General features: G+C 32.9%; 1 protein-coding gene and 1 long non-coding RNA gene across 10 annotated transcripts in view; one reads left to right on the top strand and one right to left on the bottom strand.

The window, feature by feature from the left end:
* Nucleotides 1-21,809, bottom strand: part of LOC149132684 (uncharacterized) — a 451,111-nt gene that overhangs the window by 136,271 nt on the left and 293,031 nt on the right. The window lies entirely within an intron of this gene.
* Nucleotides 1-21,809, top strand: part of LOC106883333 (protocadherin beta-9) — a 311,641-nt gene that overhangs the window by 241,781 nt on the left and 48,051 nt on the right. For 3 of the 6 annotated variants that reach the window (XM_089362699.1, XM_089362694.1, XM_089362698.1), the window contains 2 exons: nt 8,982-9,259; nt 14,743-17,214. In XM_089362699.1, coding sequence (XP_089218825.1) covers nt 14,815-17,214 — 2,400 coding nt within the window. In that variant the 5' untranslated portion in view covers nt 8,982-9,259; nt 14,743-14,814. Of the gene's footprint in view, nt 1-7,081; nt 9,260-14,742; nt 17,215-21,809 lie in introns of those variants that run through there. The other 3 variants (XM_089362693.1, XM_089362696.1, XM_089362695.1) reach the window with 2 other exon arrangements.

Genomic DNA, 21,809 nt, shown 5'->3' with positions numbered 1-21,809 from the left:
ACAAAGACAGACAAAGGGATTAAGTTGATTATATCGACCCCAGTGCGTAACTGGTACTTATTTTAATCGATCCCGAAAGGATGAAAGGCAAAGTCGACTTCGGCGGAATTTGAACTCAAAACGTAAAGACAGACGATATGCCGCTAAGCATTTCGCCCGACGTGCTAACGTTTCTGCCAGTTCATCGTCTTCTTACACTTTCTGTCTACCAAAATATTGATATGAATATAAATGAATTTTATGATATTACAACATGTCAATGTAAACCGTGTGCATCTCTTCAAGTAAAAGGTCATGAACATGTAGTGTTGAAACAAATTTAAAGAGTTAAATGTAATACCAAAAATTCCAGTCTTCAACTTAATATATGTGTGTGTACATATTCACACACACATATACATATGCACACAACTGATATGTACTATTTTTATTTATGAACTTCAAATCACAAGCTATTAGTCAAATCAAGGATTAGTTCTAGAATTGCCACCGTTATCCACTCTCCTCGCGATGAGGAATACGGTCCCGAGGATTAGGTCCAGTTCCTGAGCCATTCACAGTTTCACCATTCATTTATTTATGAACTTCAAATCACAAGCTATTAGTCAAATCAAGGGTATAGGGGAAGCCACTTTCCTAACATGACATGTAGTTAGATCAAATAAAGAACCACATGTTTATGAAGCAATGCTCTTAGCTATACAAGCAAGCCCTAGTTTGGGCCACACATGTGGTTTGCCATGGAAGGTGATGAAAAATCTAATGTTTTGAATAGAGTAATGAACAATACAGCCAAATGTGAAGGTGTGCTTCTCTTCACAATAAACCAGTTTGCTCCACATTTGAACTAGTAATACTCCTTGTAATAGTTCATTAGTTTACAATTTAGTTCTATCCCTGTGCTATGTTGATTCTATCACATTAAACTAACTGGTAACTTTTTTACACCCATCATACATTCACATTAAATGTCCAAATAAATCAATCTGGTTGTTTCTCTCTTCTCCTGTGTACATCTGCCAATGTTTATGATGCCTGCCAGCTTTATTCAATTCTCTTGTGTTTTTGCCTTTCTCATGAGTTAAGATTGTACAAATAAAATCAAATCTAAGGATATGATACAACAGAGAGAACAACAACAACAACAACAAAAATGGAAAGGAAAGGAAACAAATGGAAGAAAAACCCAACTTACTAAACCAAACCTAAGAACTAATTTGTTGAGATAATGAAATGTTATTTTATTGCAATAGAATTATGGAACTTCTGCTTTTAATAACAGTCCAAAGAAAGAAGTTATTAAAAACTAAAGAATCTGTATACACAGAGCAAGAGCAGCTGCAAAGTTCAGAAAACAATGGCTAAGACAGAAGTATGGGATTGATACTTTCTTTTTATTTTTAATATTTTTCCTATACTTTTCACTAATGAACAGAAAAAGAAAAATTAAAAGAGCCAAATTAAAAAGAAAGAGAACAATTGTTCTTTTCTATGTCAGTTGCTTACAATGTTTTACCAAGAAAAACAGAACATGTAACATCAAAGTCATATTAACATAACTGCCTAATTTTCTTTTTGAATTTGTAATATGATTTCTTAATCATATTAGTAATTCATTCTTAATCATTATTCATTCATCTTTTGTGTGTTCTAGCTATTCTAAATATTTTTAATTGATTGCCAATGGCACAATAAAACACACTCATTACACCTTGTGAACTGGTTTGTGTTAAGGAGGGCATCTAGCCTTAGGAACCATGCCAAAAATTGGTATGTAATCTGTGAAATGTGGATGCTGGAAGCCATATTGCAGTCTAACTACCTTAGGAGGATAGTAAGTGTGAATAAGAACTAATAAGAAACTGGGTAGAGAAAAGCTTTCAGACTTCATCAAATGGGACAACCTCTCTAGTTTTGGTAACATGAAAGAATGCCTGCTGTGCCCTTTGTAAAGTGGTTGGTGGTAGAAAGGGCAAATAGCCATAGAAGGCGCCCAGTAAATTTTGTAAAGTGGTTGGTGTTAGAGAGGGTGGATAACCATATAATGCACTCAGTACAGTTTGAAAAGTGATGGTGGTAGAAATGATAGCCAAATCACAAAAAATGTGCCAAAAGGATATTTTAGCTTCTGGAAATCAGAGTGCAGGGTAGCTGCTTAAGAGGATTGTAGACCGGAGATGAGGGCCCTCTTTGCATGGGATTGTCTTCTAGTGCTGGTGGCACAGGAGATACTTTGAAGTGTTGCTCTTGGGAAGGACTACTTCCAGCCATATAAAACTTGCCCACAAAATGATAATTATGCATGAGATACGAATTCTGCAAGCCACGTCAATGGTTGATTCTCAATCAGGGTGGGCAGTAACTTTGAAAAAGAACCAATGCAAGATGGAGGCGACTCTTTAACATCATATATATATATATATATATATATATATATATATAAATATATATAATATATATATATATATATATATATATATATATATATATATATATATATATATATATTTATATATATTTATATATACTTATATGTATGTATATATATATATTTATACACATATATGTATGTATATTTACATATATTTATACACACATGTATGTAAATTCATATATATATTTATATACACATGTATGTACATTCATATATATATATATATATATATATATGTATGTATGTATGTAGATATGTATGTGTATGTATCTAATATAAAATCAGTAATGCACAAAAATAAACTTACGTTTTTGTGGACATCCAAAGATTCCATACATGTAAAAGCTAACATGCAGTTTAGGGATTTAAAAAAAAAATTCAGATTAAATTGATTGGAAGTGATGACAATGAAATCCAATAATTTCATGTAAAACTATCAGTAACATAACCAATGTATAGAACGTACATATATTTTGTATAAAGTGAAAACCATACATATATTTTATATAAGATGAAAACAATCACATTTATGGGAAAATATAACAAGTCATGGATGCATGAAATGAGATTCATGAATAGTTTTTGATGATTTCTAAATCTGTATCACCAAATATGCTCATAAAATTGTGGTGTAAATAAAGAAAACCACCAAATTGCCTTCACAGTGGTGTTTGTTGCTGGGTGTAGTACATTGGATCAGTGTGCTTCAATTGATATTTCTGAAATATTTAAGAATTCACTGGAAGACACTTGACAGATAGATACTTGTGGATGCAGTGTAATGAGTGAATTTTGTTAATAAAACTAAGGAATTTCACCTGTTCTCTTTACAAAATCATGGACTGTTGCTGTTGTCACTTCTGATCAAGTTATTTTCATTTTTTTTTATAATCCATTATCTTCGATGTTAACCATGTAAACAGTATCTGTAATTACTAAGATTAATCAAAATGCCTTAATTATTGTTTTTGTATTATATTTTAAAACACTACATCGTTGGCAGTGAGATTTGGTTGGTATGTGACAAGCAAGGCACCTGTCGCTGAAGAAACATAGTATTTCAAAATCACCTAATCTGGCTATTCCAGCAACCAATGCCTGACAATGCTTTGTCTGTTAACAATATATCGTTGCTATTATGTTAAACTGTTTTATGTCCAAATTTGGCCAAATGCATTTTTTCAATATCTATTTTTGTTTGCAATAGCCAGCTTTTTTGGTCAAACTATCGTATCTCCAGCTGCTTCAGATGCCAAGATATCAAAAATTGTTAAAGTGTAGTAAAACAGTTTTACTACGGAATGGTGAAATTATTTTTTCGTTTTCTGAAAAAGCAACATTTTGAACTTACAACACTTTTGTGTAATAGCAACTATATATATGTGTGTGTATTCTTAATGGTCAAGGCTAATACTGCCATATTCGGTTTTCTAACAAAATATCCATGTTAAGTTGGATATAAAAAATGCTTTTTGGTATTAATACTTTTGTTGCAAATAATAATCATACTTGATAATTTTGGTGTGTCTATGTGGTCTCTAAGTAACCATAGGTAGCCAGTGACAGACGGGATAGCAGTGTCATATAACTTTAAGAGTAGCTGATATACTGTTTATAATATGTAAAAAAGGTTTAATTGTTGAATAGCAAACAAGGAAAGTAGCAAAAAAATAACACAGGCAAACATGTTATCCTATTTGGAAAATTTCTGTTTCCATTTCAGTTAAAAGTAATTACTGTTTTATTAACAATTAAAAAAATCTAAGCAGCTTATATATTTACAACATTTGGGCCCCTTTATTGAGTGAAATGAATATCACTTTAATGTGTGTGTGTTTTTTCTCATTTGATTGTTTCATGAAACTACAAAATGGAAGAAAATAAGCAAAAGAAAAAAATGTAATGGAGATTAGCATGGGAAAGAAAAAGGCCATCAAGAATGGCAAATTTGATAAAAAATTAAATTATAATTATTCTATGTATGCCATATTTCCTAATATTACACCTGGTGGCAAAAGTATACTTCTAAAGTTACTGGTTGTATTATGGACAACAGTCATGTGTGTGTGTGTGTGTGTGTGTCTTTCCATGATAGATATCACTGAAAGATGTAGAAACCAGTAATACGATTTATAAACTCATACCTTGTAATGAAGACCTCCCCCTCCACATTATGATATTTCTTTCAGCTAAGTTCCATGGACAATCTCTTCTCACCTTCATAAATTCAAATACTATATTTCACAAAATCCCTTATATAAAGATAAAATTAAAATATATCAAATAAACTATTTTTGATTAATTTTTAATCATTGACTGTTTATTTTACTTAATTTTTAACCATTGACTGTTCATTCTTACTTACTTTTTCCACAAAGGTCTACTTAACACAAAGAAAATTAACATTGAATGACCAAAATTGTTCCCTTTCAATGTTAACAGAAAACTGGGGGGTTTTTCTGATGGTTCTCCCACAAATTTAAATCAACTGTTCAGATTGTGGTTGACCATAACTTTTATTGTTTCTGTTAAAAATTCCAAAATGATAATTTCTGGTAATTCTTATTTCACACTTGATTAATGTATTTCAATTTCATTGCATGATTAAATTAGAGCAGTGGCTCTCAACTAGGGTCCATATGGCCCCTGGGGGGTCCATATAAGATTTTGTGGGGTCCACGCAACAAAAGAATAAATTGGGGATCCACAATAGTAATTTAAGGGCCCCACCGAAAATAATTTTGCTTTTGATGTATGTATTGGTATGCAATGCAAGAAACGTAGCTGTTTCTTTCTCTAATGTTTTACATAATTCAACCTACAACAAGTGAATGTGTGATAAACAAAATAGGAATTTTGAAAGACGGTTTTAAACATTGAATGGCTATGAGTTTCCATCAAAATAAGATAGTAATCAAAGGGGTCGAAAGATAAAAAATAATTGAGAATCCCTGAATTAGAGGTTTCTTTTATTTCTGAGCCAAAACTTCAAAATTCAGAAGAGTTAAACTTTATAAATTTCTGTAAGTATCTTTCTCCTGTCTCCATCCTTCACCCCCACCAACATTATTATCATGGCAATCTTCCCCACCACCACCACCACCACCATCGTCATCAACAACAACACAACTATTTTGTGTCTGTTTTTGCTTGCTGTCATAACTTAACATGCATCTCACAGTGTCATCTGGATCACAAAGCAACTGTGTATGTTTGACCCATGCCAGCATGGAAAACCGTTGTTTAATGATGATGAAACCAACCCATGCCAGCATAGGAAATGAATGTTTAAGGATAACAACGAATGATGATGTCATCTTTTAACCCTTTAGTGTTCATATTATTCTGTCAGATGTAGTACTTATTTATTCACATTATTTTCTAGCTTTGAGATTTTGATGAAGTGATTGCTTATCCTTAGAATGATATTGTAGGGTAGGTGTGACATACCAACTCTGGCCAGTTTGATCATAAAACAAGTAGAATATTCGGGCCAGATATATCCAATTTAAATGCCAAAGGGCTAAGGGTATGTTTTTTACACCTGCATGCCTTTCCTACGATCAGCTACTAACTCTGAAGTGGTAGTCTGTAACAGGACCAATGAGTCTTATCTATTCTCTCACACAGATTAAATTTTTTTTTTTTTTCAGAGTTTCTATTCTCTTAGGTAGGTTGCCTTCACTGCACCATGTGGAATCAACATCATTTCCATCCCTCCTCCTCTTTCTAGTTTCAAAACCGAAATTGACCCCTGCTATGAAAACCTTTTAATATACAAGTATGTTTGTTGTGTAATTGACCTGTGGTCAAAAACTATCCCCTTCATATCCCTCAAATCTTTTCTAAATAGCTAAAGATTTTAGTGTGATTCAGCAGGACATTTTGCTGCTATTTCTACATTAGCCATGTAGAAACTTCCCCCATTGGCTCATAATTTACCAATGAAAGAGACTAATTGTATGGTTTTAACTGTGAAATGAAATTAAGATTGATGTTTTAATTGGGTGTCTGTCTGTAAGAAAATTGTTCATGTTTACACCTTAATCCATCTAAATTGGTTGCTTCTGGGGATTCATTCTTCCCTGTTGGCTTAATATCTAACATTTTCATCAAATGAGCTGCTTTAATGGGAATATCTGTTTTGGGTTGCCCCCCCCCCTTGCCTTAAAATCCCTCAACTCTCAAATGAGTCACAGTTGCTGTATATTCCTCTGCATTGTTTTGTTTTGTATTTTGAATTTTGTATTGTTTTGTATTTTGTGGATATGTCTATCTATTACTTTTTGTATGCTATCTATAGCATCCAACATGCTCTACATACATATATATACACACATACACTCTACAACACACACACACTCTTACATGTACCCGCATAAACACATATTTGTGCACTCACTGTCTGCATGCACATGCACTTACTCATACAAACACACATGCACTCACTTGTATATATACACATATACACTCACTTGTATATATACACATATGCACTCACACACTCTCACTTTGAGAAAGAAACCTAGTTGCTTCTCACAATATATATCAATATATACATCTAAAGCAAACCCTTTTTAGGAACCCATAAAATACAATTGTGGAGCCCCAGTTTACTATTTTTCTGCATGGACTCCCCAAAAATTCTGTGATCTAAACAGAAAAGTATTTAAGTGTTAACGCAGATTGTCAGAAATAGAAGCCAAATCTCCCTGAAATCATAGTCTAAAATCATAAACAAGTTAGTGAAATAATTATTACTAGCTGGACCTGTGAAAAATTCATGGAAAATATAAAAAATGCTGCTGCCATGAGAAATGTTTGTATATTATGACCGTCTGTCTTTAAGTTCTGAGTTCAAATTCTGCTGAGATCAACTTTACTTTTCGTTCTTTCAGGGTCGATAAATTAAGTGCCTGCTGTGTACCAGGATCAATCTAATCAACTGGCCCCCTCCCCACAAAAATTTCAGGGAGATCACAGCTGTAACCTACACCAGTGTCGCATAACCAGCCCACTCAAAAGTACCTTTGGATCGTAGGGCAACATGCTGTGCTTGAGGTGACCTATTGAGTCAGGTACATCAAATCAAAATGAAATCAAATCACAAGCAAATGGAAATTGTAGTTGTGGTTCCCATGCTGGTGGCATGTAAAATGCACCATCCGAATGTGGTCGATGCCAGGCCCCTCACTCCGACTGGCTCCTGTGCCAGTGGCACATAAAAATTACCCACTACATTACTGGAGTGGTTGGAGTTAGGAAAGGCATCCAGCTGTAGAAATACTGCCAGATCAGACTGGAGCCCAGTGCAGCCTCCTGGCTTCCCAGAGCCCAGTTGAACCGTCCAAACCACGCCAACATGGAAAACGGACGTTAAACGATAAGGATGATGATAATGATGACGACAAACTTTCTTTCAGTTTCCATCTCTACCAAATCCACTCAGAAAACTTTGGTTGACCTGAGGCTATATTAGAAGACACCTACCGAAGGTGCCATGCAGTGGGACTGAACCCAGAACCATATGCTTATAACTGTCAGTGTTGTATTTATGTTGTGTGCCTTAATGTTCCATAACTTAATGGTTTCATAGTTTCATAAATAAGTATTGGTAAACATGAACCAGACTGAAATAAGTGCTGCTGTCAGTATGATTAATAACAAAATCGCTTGAAGGCAGCATCTTAATTACTGAAACAACAATGTATATATTAGTCTTCGTCCTTACATTTTGAAACTAAATCTTTCTCCCTTCATTATTTAATCATATTATGTAAAGGCAGCAAGGTAGTTGAACCAGTAGAGTGTTGGAAATCATTTCTACCTTGAATCCTTCAAATGTCAACTTAACCTTTCATCCATCTCTTTGATATTGATAAAATTTTTGATGAGCTGCTAAATTACAGAGTTGTAAACAAACCAACACTGGCTTTCAAAGGAATATGCAAACACACAAATACATACTAGGCACGTTATAATGGACTGACCCATTCCCTTAAAATTGTTGGCACTGTGCCTAAATTAGAAACCACCATTGATGTAATTTTTGCATTTTGTTTGCAAGATTCTTGATGTGAATTCATGTGTTGAGATGTAATTAGTTGTATTTTGGGAGGGTCATTACACCAATAATAAACACATGCTCTGGTTGTATTTCACTACTTTTATTATTATTATTTGTCAATTTAACCAATTAAATAATCGATTATTTGATTAATAATTTGATCAGTTAGTCAACCAGTTAAGCTCATCAAGGTCCTTTTGTTGCCATTTGTGACCTCATCAGTCACATGCCCTCTCTACTCCAAATCTGTTTCAGATCTGCCTTATTGGCCGATTAATCAAACCCTTTTGATTAGTTAATTGGTTAAACAGTTATCCAGTTGACAAATCAAAATAAAGAAGTGAAATATAACCAGTGTATGTGTTTATTATTGACATCATGACCCTCCTGAGACACAATTAAATTAATTTAATTATCTTCATGTTTCTTACTATAAATTCTCTTAATTTATACGTTTTCCCCCTTTTTATTTCTTTTCAGATTTACCTAAGCAGCAGAAAAAGAAAAGATAAGAAAAGAAAGAGGGAAGACACCCAATTCTTTCAAGACACAAATTACATTGATGTTCAGTTATATATATAAACCCAAACCCCAATCTTAACCATGACGATATTCACCTTTATGCAGCATAAGTTACTCGAGGGAAACAAATAGGGAGCAACTGAAAGAAACCACTTTCAAGCTCCCTCCCACAATTTCATCGCAAACAAGATATATATATGACATGAATGTATATATATGTATATGTAATTATATAGGTAAGTCTATGTGTCTCTATGGCTTTGGCTTGTTTTTTTTTTTTTTTTTTTTTTTTTCCCAGTATCCAACCTTACCTTTCACCCACACTAAATATGGTATCTGTCTTCCAAATCCACTCACAAGGCTTTGGTCAGCCTGAGGCTTTAGTAGAAGATACTTGCCCAAAGTGTCATGCAGTGGGACTGAACCCAGAACCAAGTGGTTGGGAAGCAAGCTTTGGACAATTCAAAACCATCATACCTCTAGTTCACTTCAAACTATAATAGTGGCAACACCTTGAATAAAACTGCACAGATTCTTAATCAGATGAATAAACAGGATGCAAATGTATACTACGTTGCAAGATTTCTATGCAGCATAAACATATGTCAGGCAGAGATTTAAATTAAATAAGCTGCATAATTGACTGTAGTAATAAAAACTGTGTAGATATATAATCCTCCTTATTTATTTGAATTTTCTTAGATATACACTCAGTAAACTGTTTACAATCCAATGAAACAAACTCAGGATTTACCCATCAGATGAAAGACATTGAGATTGTTTACCTCAGATAGTCCTAGGTTATTCCTTAACATTCAATGTGGTTTGCCATAACTTGGATTATACTAAAGAGCTTGAATAGTAGCTACCTGGATTATCACTAGTTATTCACTGCACTGTTAATCCCTACACATTTTTTTTCTCACTCATTCTTTGCATTCTTCCTCCATTTTTTTTTTCTTACCAATCTTTTCTGTTGAAGAGCATAAGCTCGAAACAACAAAGACTTTTCTATTCTTTCCAAGTGTTAGATTAATACACTTGCTTGTTCTCACACTTGTCTTCATCTTTTGTTTTCTGTAAATTTGGACTATATATATATATATATATATATATATATATATATATATATATATATATATAATTATATATATATAATAGACTCTCCCATCGAAGATGACATATGAGTGTTCAGCACTTTTGCCAAATGACCTGCACAAATCATTTGTTTATAGCTCACTCTCTCTCCATCAAATCGATGTTGTCTGAAAAGGTGCACAGTGTGCCACATGTCAGGTGCTGAAGTGATCACAGAACAATGTAAGATGAAGTGTTTTGCTCAAGAACACAATTTACCACTGGGTCTAGGAATTGAAACCCTAACGATTAGGCTATGCAGCTTGTATTCATCAGTCTATCAGATGTTATTATGCACCATTTTCACAATGTTTCTTCTTGCATTGTTGTAACTTTTGAATGCTGCCACCCCAATGGTTAGGAGAGTAGGCAATAGCTGACCTGAACAGAATACCAGTCCATCACAAGGTTAACCATTTATGACTGAGTGAATAGTAGCAACGTGAAAGCAAATGTTTTGCTTAATAACATAATGCACCACCAGCCTGGGAATTGAAACCACAAACTTGCAATTACAAGTGCCACACCCTAAGCACTTGGCCATGTGCCTTCACACACATGCACAAACACACACACACACACACACACACACACTGTATATGTATGCTTGTATGTATCATCATTATCATCATCATTTAACATGCGTTTTCCATGCGTGCATAGGTTGGATGGCTTGACAGTGTGTGTGTGTGTGTGTGTGTGTATAGAGAGAGATTTCTGTGGTGTAAACATATATATACTGTTGGCAATCTAGTCCAGGAACTGGAGATTTGTGCTGACCCTGCTGATGACTGCTTCGGTCTTAAAGACGAAACTGTTGACAGTCCAGGGGGTATCACAACTGCCATTTTCGGCCATTTACAGTCGCTGTCAGAAAGAAAGTATACAATTATGTGTGTGTGTGTATATATATATATATATATATATATATAAATATATATATATATATATATATATATAAATAAATATATATATATATATATATATAAATATATATATATATATATATATATATATATATAAATATATAAATATATATATATATATATATATATATATATATATATATATATACACACATATAAGCATTCACTTTCATTTTAAGCATTTTTTCATGTGTGTGCACATAGGTCTCCACACCTGTGTGGCAGGTGACACTATTAAACTAATAATGGAAATGTTTAAAAGAAAAAAATGGTCCACTTTCGTTGCACAGAAAGTAAAGTGCAAAACATGGAGTGTTAACATGAATTTCTACAGAACATGACATGCTATATAAAGAAAAAAAAACACTAACAACCAAAAATATAAATGAACAAAAGATACAGAACAAATCCTCTCCTATTCTAAGAAAAGCACAACCTATCTAGTATATACATCTGTATGTTGTGCAACTAGATCTTATGCAGCCCTGCTTTTATCTCATTTTTGTTAATGTCTTTTTTTATACATTTTAATTATGTTTTATTTCTGTTTTTATCTTCTATTTTCTTTCTTTATTTTTTACCCAGTTAAGGTTTCTGCACCTAAAAGTAACTCTAAACCTTGCTTTATAGTTTCCTCTTCCTCCTTTTTTCTGAAGGGGGAGGAAATTCCTTCAAGGAAGCTATACATTTTCTTATTGTTTCTCTTATTCATTTTCTTCTCTGCTTCTCACCCCACCCTCACTCACCATTTTTCCCTACTTTCATTTTCAATATTTTCTTTACTTACATTTTTTTTTGCTTTAATTTATTTTTGCAGGTACTGTTGTTACTATTATTAATATTATTGATGTTTTTTGATATTGCTGTTACTGTTGTTGTTGTTGTCGTCATCATCATATTATATTTAGCTATTTTTATTCAAATAGTAGACTAATTTAGATTTGACTATTTAAAATTGGAAGTACTTGTATATTTAAATCGATAATGTGTGAGAGAGTGTGTGTGTGTTTAATGTAGGGAAACTAATAAGGAAATAATAAAAAATAGAACATAATAAAAATGATAATAATAATAATAATGATGATGATGATAAAATGTAATGAAAAGTAGAAATCGAGCTCAAGCTAATGTACACTAAATATTTTTATCTATTTTGTTTTATTTTAGTTTATTTTTGGCTCTTCTTTTTATTATTATTAGTATTATCTTTTTTCTTTTTTTGGTTTTGTTCCTGTATGGAGATTAATGAAAAATTTATTGAAATACCACGAAGCATCGTGAAACATTTTTGCAAAAAAAAAAAAAAAAAAAAATATTATTGATCTTGAAGAGAATATCTTAAAAACATTGAGATAGAATACAACTGTAAAACTTTTCATTTTGAAAATGGTGAAGTAGTTTATTTCCCTGCCACAATTTAATATGCTAGGGTTTATATAACCCCACCAACTACATCCATTTTTTTTTTGTTTTCATCTTATTTTATTTTATTTTATTTTGCTACCCTCTCCTTTAAGTGCTGCAAACTGCATGTTACATATGTCTAAGTGGTAGCTAAATCTATCCAACAAACACATTTGTTATAAAGTTATAAGTTCTTTTCTAACACACTTTTCTACTAATCTCTTCATTTGTCCTTACATTATCTTTTATCATTTACTTGTTTCAGTTATTGGGCTACGACCATACTGGGGTACTGCCTTGAAGTGTTTACTTTGAACAAATTGACTCCAGTACTATTCTTTTACGTTTAATACTTATTCTATCACTCTCTTTTGCTGAACTTCTAAGTTACAGGGAGAAACACAAATCAACACCAGAGTTGTGGTGGTGCTAGTGGAGCATGCCCAATCATACACTTATATATATATATATATATATATATATATATATATATATATATATATATATATATATATATAGAGAGAGAGAGAGAGAGAGAGAGAGAGAGAGAGAGAAAGAGAGAGAGAGACAGGTTAAGAAATGGAGCAATAATTAACAATGAGAAGTGGATCATTGGTGTTTCAAAGTCATTGTTTAATTAAATTAAATTAAACAATGACTTTAAAACACTAATGATCTACTTCTCATTGTTAATTATTGCTCCATTTCTTATCGTCTCTATATATATATTAAACCACGATTTTACCTTTAAATTACCTACTACCGTATACCTTATAACGAGGACTATACATACTCAGGTAATACACCAGGAGTGCCTACGGATACATCTATCCCTTAGATGGTTGAATAACCTCTAACTTATATCTTACTTAATATATATGTATATATATATATATATATATATATATATATATATATATATATATATATATATATATATATATATATATAGACAGACAGACAGACAGACAGATAGATAGATAGATATAGTGATGTAAATAGTTAAAATAGAACTCAAAATATGAGTATGTGTATATTTTCATTAATATTTTAGCAGAAGCAACAGAGTGACTCAAGGGCCAAGAGTTTTGTACTAACACATAAAACTCTCATCCCTTGAGTCACTCTGTTGCTTCAGCTAAATATTAAGATATATATATATATATATATATATATATATATATATGATATGCTTCTACACAGTTTCTGTCTACTAAATCCACTTATAAAGCCCAGGACACTTAAATGACATTTTCCACATGTGTCACACAGTGGAACTGAACCTGAAACGATGAAGTTTCAAAGTGAGTTTGTTAACCACACAACCATATAATAATTTTTTTTCTTTCTGAAGTATGGATGATTACTTTCGTACAATCCTCCTTATCATAATTTTAGCATCCACTTTTCCATGTTTGCTTGGGCAAGATGAAATTTGTTAAGGCAAATTTTCTACGTCTCAATATGCTTCCTGTTGCCAAACTTTACAGGTTTACAACCCAGATAATATTTACCCTAGTCTTTCTGAACATGAGCATTTCAATGACCAGAACGATTTTCATGGAAAATTGCAAATAAATGGCTCTGATTGTATAAGAGAATTTGATGACATCACATATTCTCAAGGCAAGGAGACACAAATGTGCACACATGCATACACAATGTGCTTCGCCTAGTTTCCATCTACCAAATCTGCTCACAAGTCTGGTAGTTCTAGGTGCCAGACTGAACTCAAAGCCACACAACCTTGAAGTAAACTTCTTAATCACTTAGCCATGCTTCTGCTCATGTAGAATTCTAAGGAAACCCATATTTATATATATTTATTTAAAGGCTGACATGTGTGTAAGAGCCTGACTAGGGTTTGTTTCTACTTTTGGTTTGTTTTCCAGTGAAAAGTAACTGTGCAGAAGATAGGAGTAGCAGACAAAAGAGCCACTTGCTGGTTATGGAGCAAGAGAGAGAGAGAGGAGTTAAACTGGAAGTCAGGAGGAGAAGATAAGCAGTGATTTGACCACCATTGATGATCCACCTATAAGAGAGTATTACGGTTTATGGTTGAAACACCTAATGATCATTGGATACCACCTGGTGACATCAACTCCTTTTGTTCAAAACTACGTTCTCCAAGGAGGAATGAAGAAACATTATTTTTCTAGATAATATCAATTTTAGCTACAAAAATATAGCTGACATGTCTTTTTTTTTTGTTTTTGTTCTTTTAATTATTTAAAATTTTCTCTTTTTTTCAGATTGAATCTTTTCATTGGGACTTGAGTTGAAATGACTTTTAATTTAACTTGGAAACATAGTTACAAGGCAACATGTTGTTACAATTGCTCATACTTCAATTTCTAATTGACACATGTGTGTGTTTGGATTTCATTTACCGAGTGGATGAAGGGAAAAGCTCCGACACCTATGTGGGGAATATTGCTGCTGATACACACATTTTCGATACGGTCTCTCCAGAATACCATGATCAGATAACATTCAGTCAATTAGCAAAGAACAGTAAATCCGAATTATTTCGAGTTTCAAAAGTTGGTAAACTTTTTACTTCACAAGTTCTTGATGCTGAATCACTTTGTAAATATAATACAGACTGTTTCAAGACTATTGAAGTTGCTGTCAAAAACCAGGAATCCTTTATCAAAGTGTTGGAAATAAAAGTTGTTATAGAAGATGTAAATGATCACCCACCAGAATTTACGGTGGATGAAGTCGAAATCCATTTCTCAGAAAGAGACAGGAAAGGGTCACGATTATCAATTCCAAATGCCATAGACAAAGATCTTGGAGTTCAGAATTCTTTAATAACTTATGTATTGAAAAAAAGCAAAAATGAACCATTTGATTTGTCAGTTTATGAAAAACTAGATGGCACGGCAAAACTGGGTATTGTCTTAGTTGAAAAACTTGACCGAGAAACAAAAGATACTTATACACTGCAAGTTATAGCCAAAGACGGAGGATTTCCTAAGAAACAAGGTGTTTTAAATGTTAAAATATTAGTAAAAGATGAAAATGATAATCCTCCAATTTTTACTGAAAGTGTATATAATGTTTCTTTAAGGAATACTCATCCAAAAAATTTATCAATTGTAACTGTCTTGGCAAAAGATTTCGATTCTGATGAAAATGGTCAAGTGTCATATTACTTCAGTTCAAAGATGGCTGGATTAACAAAAACTTACTTTGAGTTAGTTAAAAATACAGGAGAAATTTTCTATCGTGACAATTTCCCCTTTGAACAAAGGCAAACCTATAAGTTATTCATTGAAGCTATGGATGGTGGTAACCCTCCTCTTAGTTCCACTGCTATTGTTCTTGTAAATGTTATCAACCAATTGAACAATCCTCCAAGTGTGGAGGTGAATTTTTTCTCTGAGTCGACAGAAAATGCCTTCACTATATCAGAAGGAGTTAAAGTGGGTAGTTTTATAGCTTACGTGAAAGTCACTGACAATGACGTTGGAGAAAATGGAGAAGTCACTTGTGAACTTCAACACAACAAGTTACAACTTCAAAACCTTGGAAAGAAAAAATATAAAATAACTGTAAAGAATCTGATTGATAGAGAGACAGAAAATCATCTTGATTTTAGAATTAGCTGCCAGGATAAAGGGTCTGTTCCTCTTGGGACAGATAGAAATTTCTCCATCCAAGTAACAGACGTGAATGATGTGAAGCCACATTTCACCAAAAACACTTTCAAGTTTCTGACTTATGAGAACGAAGAGCCAAACTTTCCTGTTGGTTTCATTAACGCGACTGACCCTGATTTAGGTATAGGAGGTCAACTTAGTTACTCATTAATTAGTGACCAACACATACTGCCATTTGAAATTTCTGATTTTGGTTTCATTTCGACAACTCGGTCTGTAGATTATGAACAACAAGATATTTACAAATTCAAAGTTTTCGTCAAAGACAATGGAACACCATCACTAAACAACACAGCAAATGTTGTTGTTGAGGTTATGGATGAGAATGATAATGCTCCTTATTTTACATTTCCTAGTGTTAACCCTTTTAGTTTAGATGTCCACTATCAACCCCATCGCAAGAATGATGTTGCAGTATTGAGAGCCTCTGACAGAGACAGCCATGTCAATGCTTTCCTCAGGTACGAAATACTTGGAGGAAACGAGAAACAGCTATTCAAAGTGAACTCCTACACAGGAGTTTTATCTTTTTCTCGTACCGTTTACCAAAACGACGCTGGATCATACGAGCTCCTGTTTGTTGTTAAAGACAGCGGTACTCCAGTTCTATCTGCAACAACCACCTTGTCTTTAATATTAACAGTTAGCAACAAAACAGCCAAAATGCAAACCACAGTGCATGTGGAAACAGACAATAGAATACATATCAACTTGATGATTCTCTTTGTTGTGGCAGCAGTCATTATCACCATAGTAACAGCAATTTCAGTTATAATATGTATTGTCCAGAGGCACAATCAAAAGAATGTGCCATATGGAAGCACCACAGAGGCCGATAACAAATTTCTAGATGAAAGAAACCAATCAGAAAATGTGTGTGAACAATATGATATTCCAGTTACCATGGTAACTAAACAAGAACACAACCAGGTCTACCAAGCAACATTGCTTAAAAAGGAACCCTGTGCCGAATTTCAAGCAGGCCATACTTGGAAAGGGTCTGCTGTTGAAATACAGCCTCAGGCAGCCGTACAAGGAACACCTCAAGTAACTTATGTAAGTTCATTCTTATTATTTAATATATTTTTTTTTAAAACGTTCATACTTTTGTTTCAGTGATATACTTGCCTGGCAAGAGATTTGAGCTGAGACTGTGTTGAAACTAAAAAACTATTACAGCATAGAAGAGACAGATATTAGCCATTTGAAAACACAGCAAAAATTTTAAAAAGACAAGAAAATTCCACTGAAACATTTAGTATTTGATGTCAACTGTGATCTGAACATTGATACAATTCTACGGCTAAACACTGAATTAATAAATGTTTAAGCAAAGTTAATAGCTTTTCTGTGTTTTTGAATGCCTAATATCTGTCTTCCATGCTGTTTATTGTCCTTTTATTAATGACTGGATAGTTTAACAATAGATTTATTAATTAATTGATTTATTTTATTGTTCTTTTCTCAGCTTAAATTCTAAGTTCAAGTCTTGTTCGGGTTCAACATAAAGATTTATCCTTCTGAAAGTTAGATCTTTTATTTATTTATTTATTTATTTTTTCTTTTGATCAGGTGGGAAAAAAGAGTGTTATTGACTGTTTCTAGGGTCTCTGAGAAGCTCTCTCTCTCTGTCTCTCTGTAATTTCATTTAATACTTTTCTTTTATTCTTTTACTTGTTGCAGCCATTTGGCAGTGGCCATGCTGGAGCACCACATTAAAAGGTTTTAGTTGAAGAAATCGACCCCAGGACTTATTCTTTTCTAAGCCTAGTACTCATTCTATTGGCCTCTTTTGCCAAACTGCTAATATATGGGGACATAAGCACACCAGCATCAGTTGTCAAGAGATAGCAGGGGAGATGACAGGCTTCTTTCAATTTCCATCTACCAAATCCACTCATAAGGCTTTGGTCAGCCTGAGGCTATTTTAGAATACTCTTGCCCAAAGTGTCATGCAGTGGGACTGAACCCAGAACCATGTGGTTGGGAAGCAACCTTCTAACCACACCGTGTAATGAAAGTGATGGTTTATCCAATATTTGAGTAAAATTACTCAACCCTATATCTTTGTGGGAGCATTGAGTTCTGTATTGCTGGAAATTATTTATCTCATTTATCTGTGTGCCCATATGTGCATACGTATGTGTGTGTGTGAGTGAGTGTGTGTGCGCGCACGCGTCAGATGAGTGATCAGCTGGACTAGTTTCAATTCTGCGTTAGGATTTCGTCAGCAACTGAAAATCCCCTTTAACTGTCCACAGATATACTGTTTATAAGTTCCATATTATATGTCACATTTCACCCATTATCTGTTTAAATGGAGCCTAGTGAGAAGTGAAAAAATTAAAAGTGATTTTCCCTCTCATTTGTGTTGATTGTGTGTGTGTGTATATATATATATATATATATATATATACACGCATGTGCACATTAGCCATACATACAGTAAAACTTGGAATTTTGAGTGATTAAATTAACATGTGAGTAAGTGAGTGTGCGTAATTCTAGTCAAATGTTAGATGAAAGAATATTTTCATAATGAAATGATGGTTAATCTAATATTTCAGTAAAATTTGTAGAAACTACAATTTTTCGGGTATTGAGTGCTGCATTGCTGGAAATTATTTTCCAAATTTACAGGTGCTTTTTTATAAGTGTGTGTGTGTGTGTGTGTGTGTGTATCAAATGGGTGATGATAGACTCAGTAAAGTGCTGGTTAGTTCCCCTTATGCCCTGGTTGCATCCCTTTACACCTACTTATGATATATGTCAGTGTTAGGGTTGTCATAGTGAATTTAAAACACTTGATGATATTACTGCATAGCTTATAGTCCATTGATTGAAACTAATGAAAAGATTAAATATGAATATTTATCATATCATATAAATATTTACTTTAAGTAATGTATAAAAATGGCTGTGTGGTAAGAAGTTTGCTTCCCAACCACATGGTTCTGGTTTAAGTCCCACTGCATGGCACCTTGGGCAAGTGTCTTCTACTATAGCCTTAGGCCAACCAAAGCCTTGTGAATGGATTTGGTAGGTGGAAACTGAAAAACACTTATCGTATATACTACACACACACACTCACACACATATCTGTGCAACCCATACCAGTATGGACAACAGACATTAAACAATGACAATGATGATGTGCATATATCTCTGTGTCTGTATTTGTCCCCCACCACTGCTTGGCAACTGGTGTTGATGTGTTTACATCCCCATAACTTAGCAGTTCGGCAAAAGAGACTGATGGAATAAGTACTAGGCTTAACATGAAAAGGGGAAAAAATCTCAAGTACTGGGGTTGAATCATTTGACTACAAAAATTGTTCAAAGCAGTGCCCCAGTATGGCCGCATTCTAATAACTGAAACAAGTAAAAAGAAAAAAAGAACAACATTTTTGTCAAGTTACATATGCATATTTTTATGTCAAGTTACCAATAAAACCAGTCTAACATTAAACCTTTTTAGTAGACTCTATTTATTAACTCCAGGTTACTTGCCTTTCACATTGATTATTATTGGTTTTAATATAGTCTTTGGTGAGTTATCAATTTTAGGTAGGTGGAGCATTGTACTGCAAATTGATTTAAATTTAAATCGACTAAATGCATATAACTTTTACATCAATGGACACTAGGACACTTATCGGGCAGAAACACATGTCGAACTGGAATTTGATGAGAATAATGCTTTAATAAATAAATTTGGAAGATGTAATAATTCTCCGTTTTTCTCTATGATGTCTTGTGTGTACACACACATATGTACATACATACATACATACATACATATATATATATATATACATACATATATATATATATATATACATATATATATATATATATATATATATATATACATATATATATATATACATATATATATATATACATATATATATATATACATATATATATATATACATATATATATATATACATATATATATATATACATATATATATATATACATATATATATATATATATATATATATATATATATATATATATATATATATATATATATATATATATAATAATATTAGGGACAAAATCCAAAATTACAGGTAAAAACTCAATTAAAATCAATTTATAAAAAATTAAAGTTAAATTGAGCTTTATAGATAAAATATATATAAAATATATAGTTTTAGGGAAAATAACCATATTTCAAGAACTCATCGATGAAAATCCACTATCACATATAGACAAATTAATAATTAATAATTAAAAGCACAATAAATGAGTATAACATAAAGTAAAGTAAATATCATGAGTTCTTGAAACTTGGTTATTTTCCCTAAAACTATATATATATATATCATTATCATCATTTAACATCCACTTTCCATGCTGGTATGGGTTGGGCAGATTGATAGGAGCTGGACAGACAAAAGACTGCACTAGGCTTCAGTATCTATTTTGACATGGTTTATACAGCTGGATGCCCTTCCCAGCACCAACCACCCTGCAGAGTGGACTGAGTGCTTTTTATGTGGCATCAGCACTAGGCAGATCAGTTTTGGAATGGTTTTTTTACAGCTAGACACCCTTCCAAAAGCCAACCACTTTACACACACACACTATATATATATATATATATATATATATATATATATATATAGGCTGATGTTTGTTTATTGATTATCCTCTCCATTTTCTTATTTGCCTTATAAATTCTGGGTAAGTTCCTGCTTTACCCCCTCTCATACCTATTATTCAATTGTGCTACTGCCCTGCAACAGTAAGCACTTGGATATAAATATGTAGGTATAAATCCAGTAGCATATTGGATATATAATATCCCTTAGACAGTTGTTTAACCTCTAACATAGTATATTTAAATCTAAGCACGCACACACACACACACACAAAGACATACTAACTCTACTCTTTCGATTATGGAGTCCTTTTTTTAATCTGTCTTCTCATATGCAATATGTGAACTAATTAATGTTGCTTCTGTTGTTAGTGTTAGAAAAGAAATCATTATTATTAGCATTAAGGTGGTGGCTTGTTAGAACACAGTCAACTTTGCTTTTATCCTTTCAGGATTGATGACATAAGATAACAGCTAAATACTGGGTGTGGTGGTACTGACTCTGCCATCCTTTTCAAAAACTTCAAATATTTGAGTCTAAATTAGAAAGTATTATTATTATTATTTCTCTCTCTCTCTCTCTCTCTCTCTCTCTCTCTCTCTCTCTCTATATATATATATATATAGGAAAATAAAAGATAATAATAATAATAAGGCAGAATGCTAAACTGAAAGCATGTTTTAATACAGATGTGCATAAGGAGGATTAAAAAGGATTTCTAACCGACTTTCATTGCATGGCAAATTTTCAAGAAGAGGCAAAATGAAAATAATGTTTTTTTTTACAAAAATATAAAAAATAAATATACCAATACATTATATTGTCTTTGAGTTTTTAAAGTTCAATGGTAATCCATGTAAATGATTGTTAGATAGATTAGGATGCATGGAATTAAGAATGGTGTTGTGTTTAAAAAAGGCTGAGAGTTTGTGTTAAACAGGAAGTGTGGTGTCAAAACAGGAAGTGTGTGTAAGGGAAGACAATTCTGTGGATTTTATACTCTTTAGTTGGAGTTCTAGACTCTTTGTCAACAGG

The sequence above is a fragment of the Octopus bimaculoides genome, chromosome 14 (genome assembly GCF_046866305.1).
Source record: "Octopus bimaculoides isolate indiv1 chromosome 14, ASM4686630v1, whole genome shotgun sequence".
NCBI classification, from domain to species: Eukaryota; Metazoa; Mollusca; class Cephalopoda; order Octopoda; family Octopodidae; genus Octopus; species Octopus bimaculoides.
Note: the sequence above shows the minus strand (reverse complement) of the source record. Positions and strands in the feature narration are given on the sequence as shown.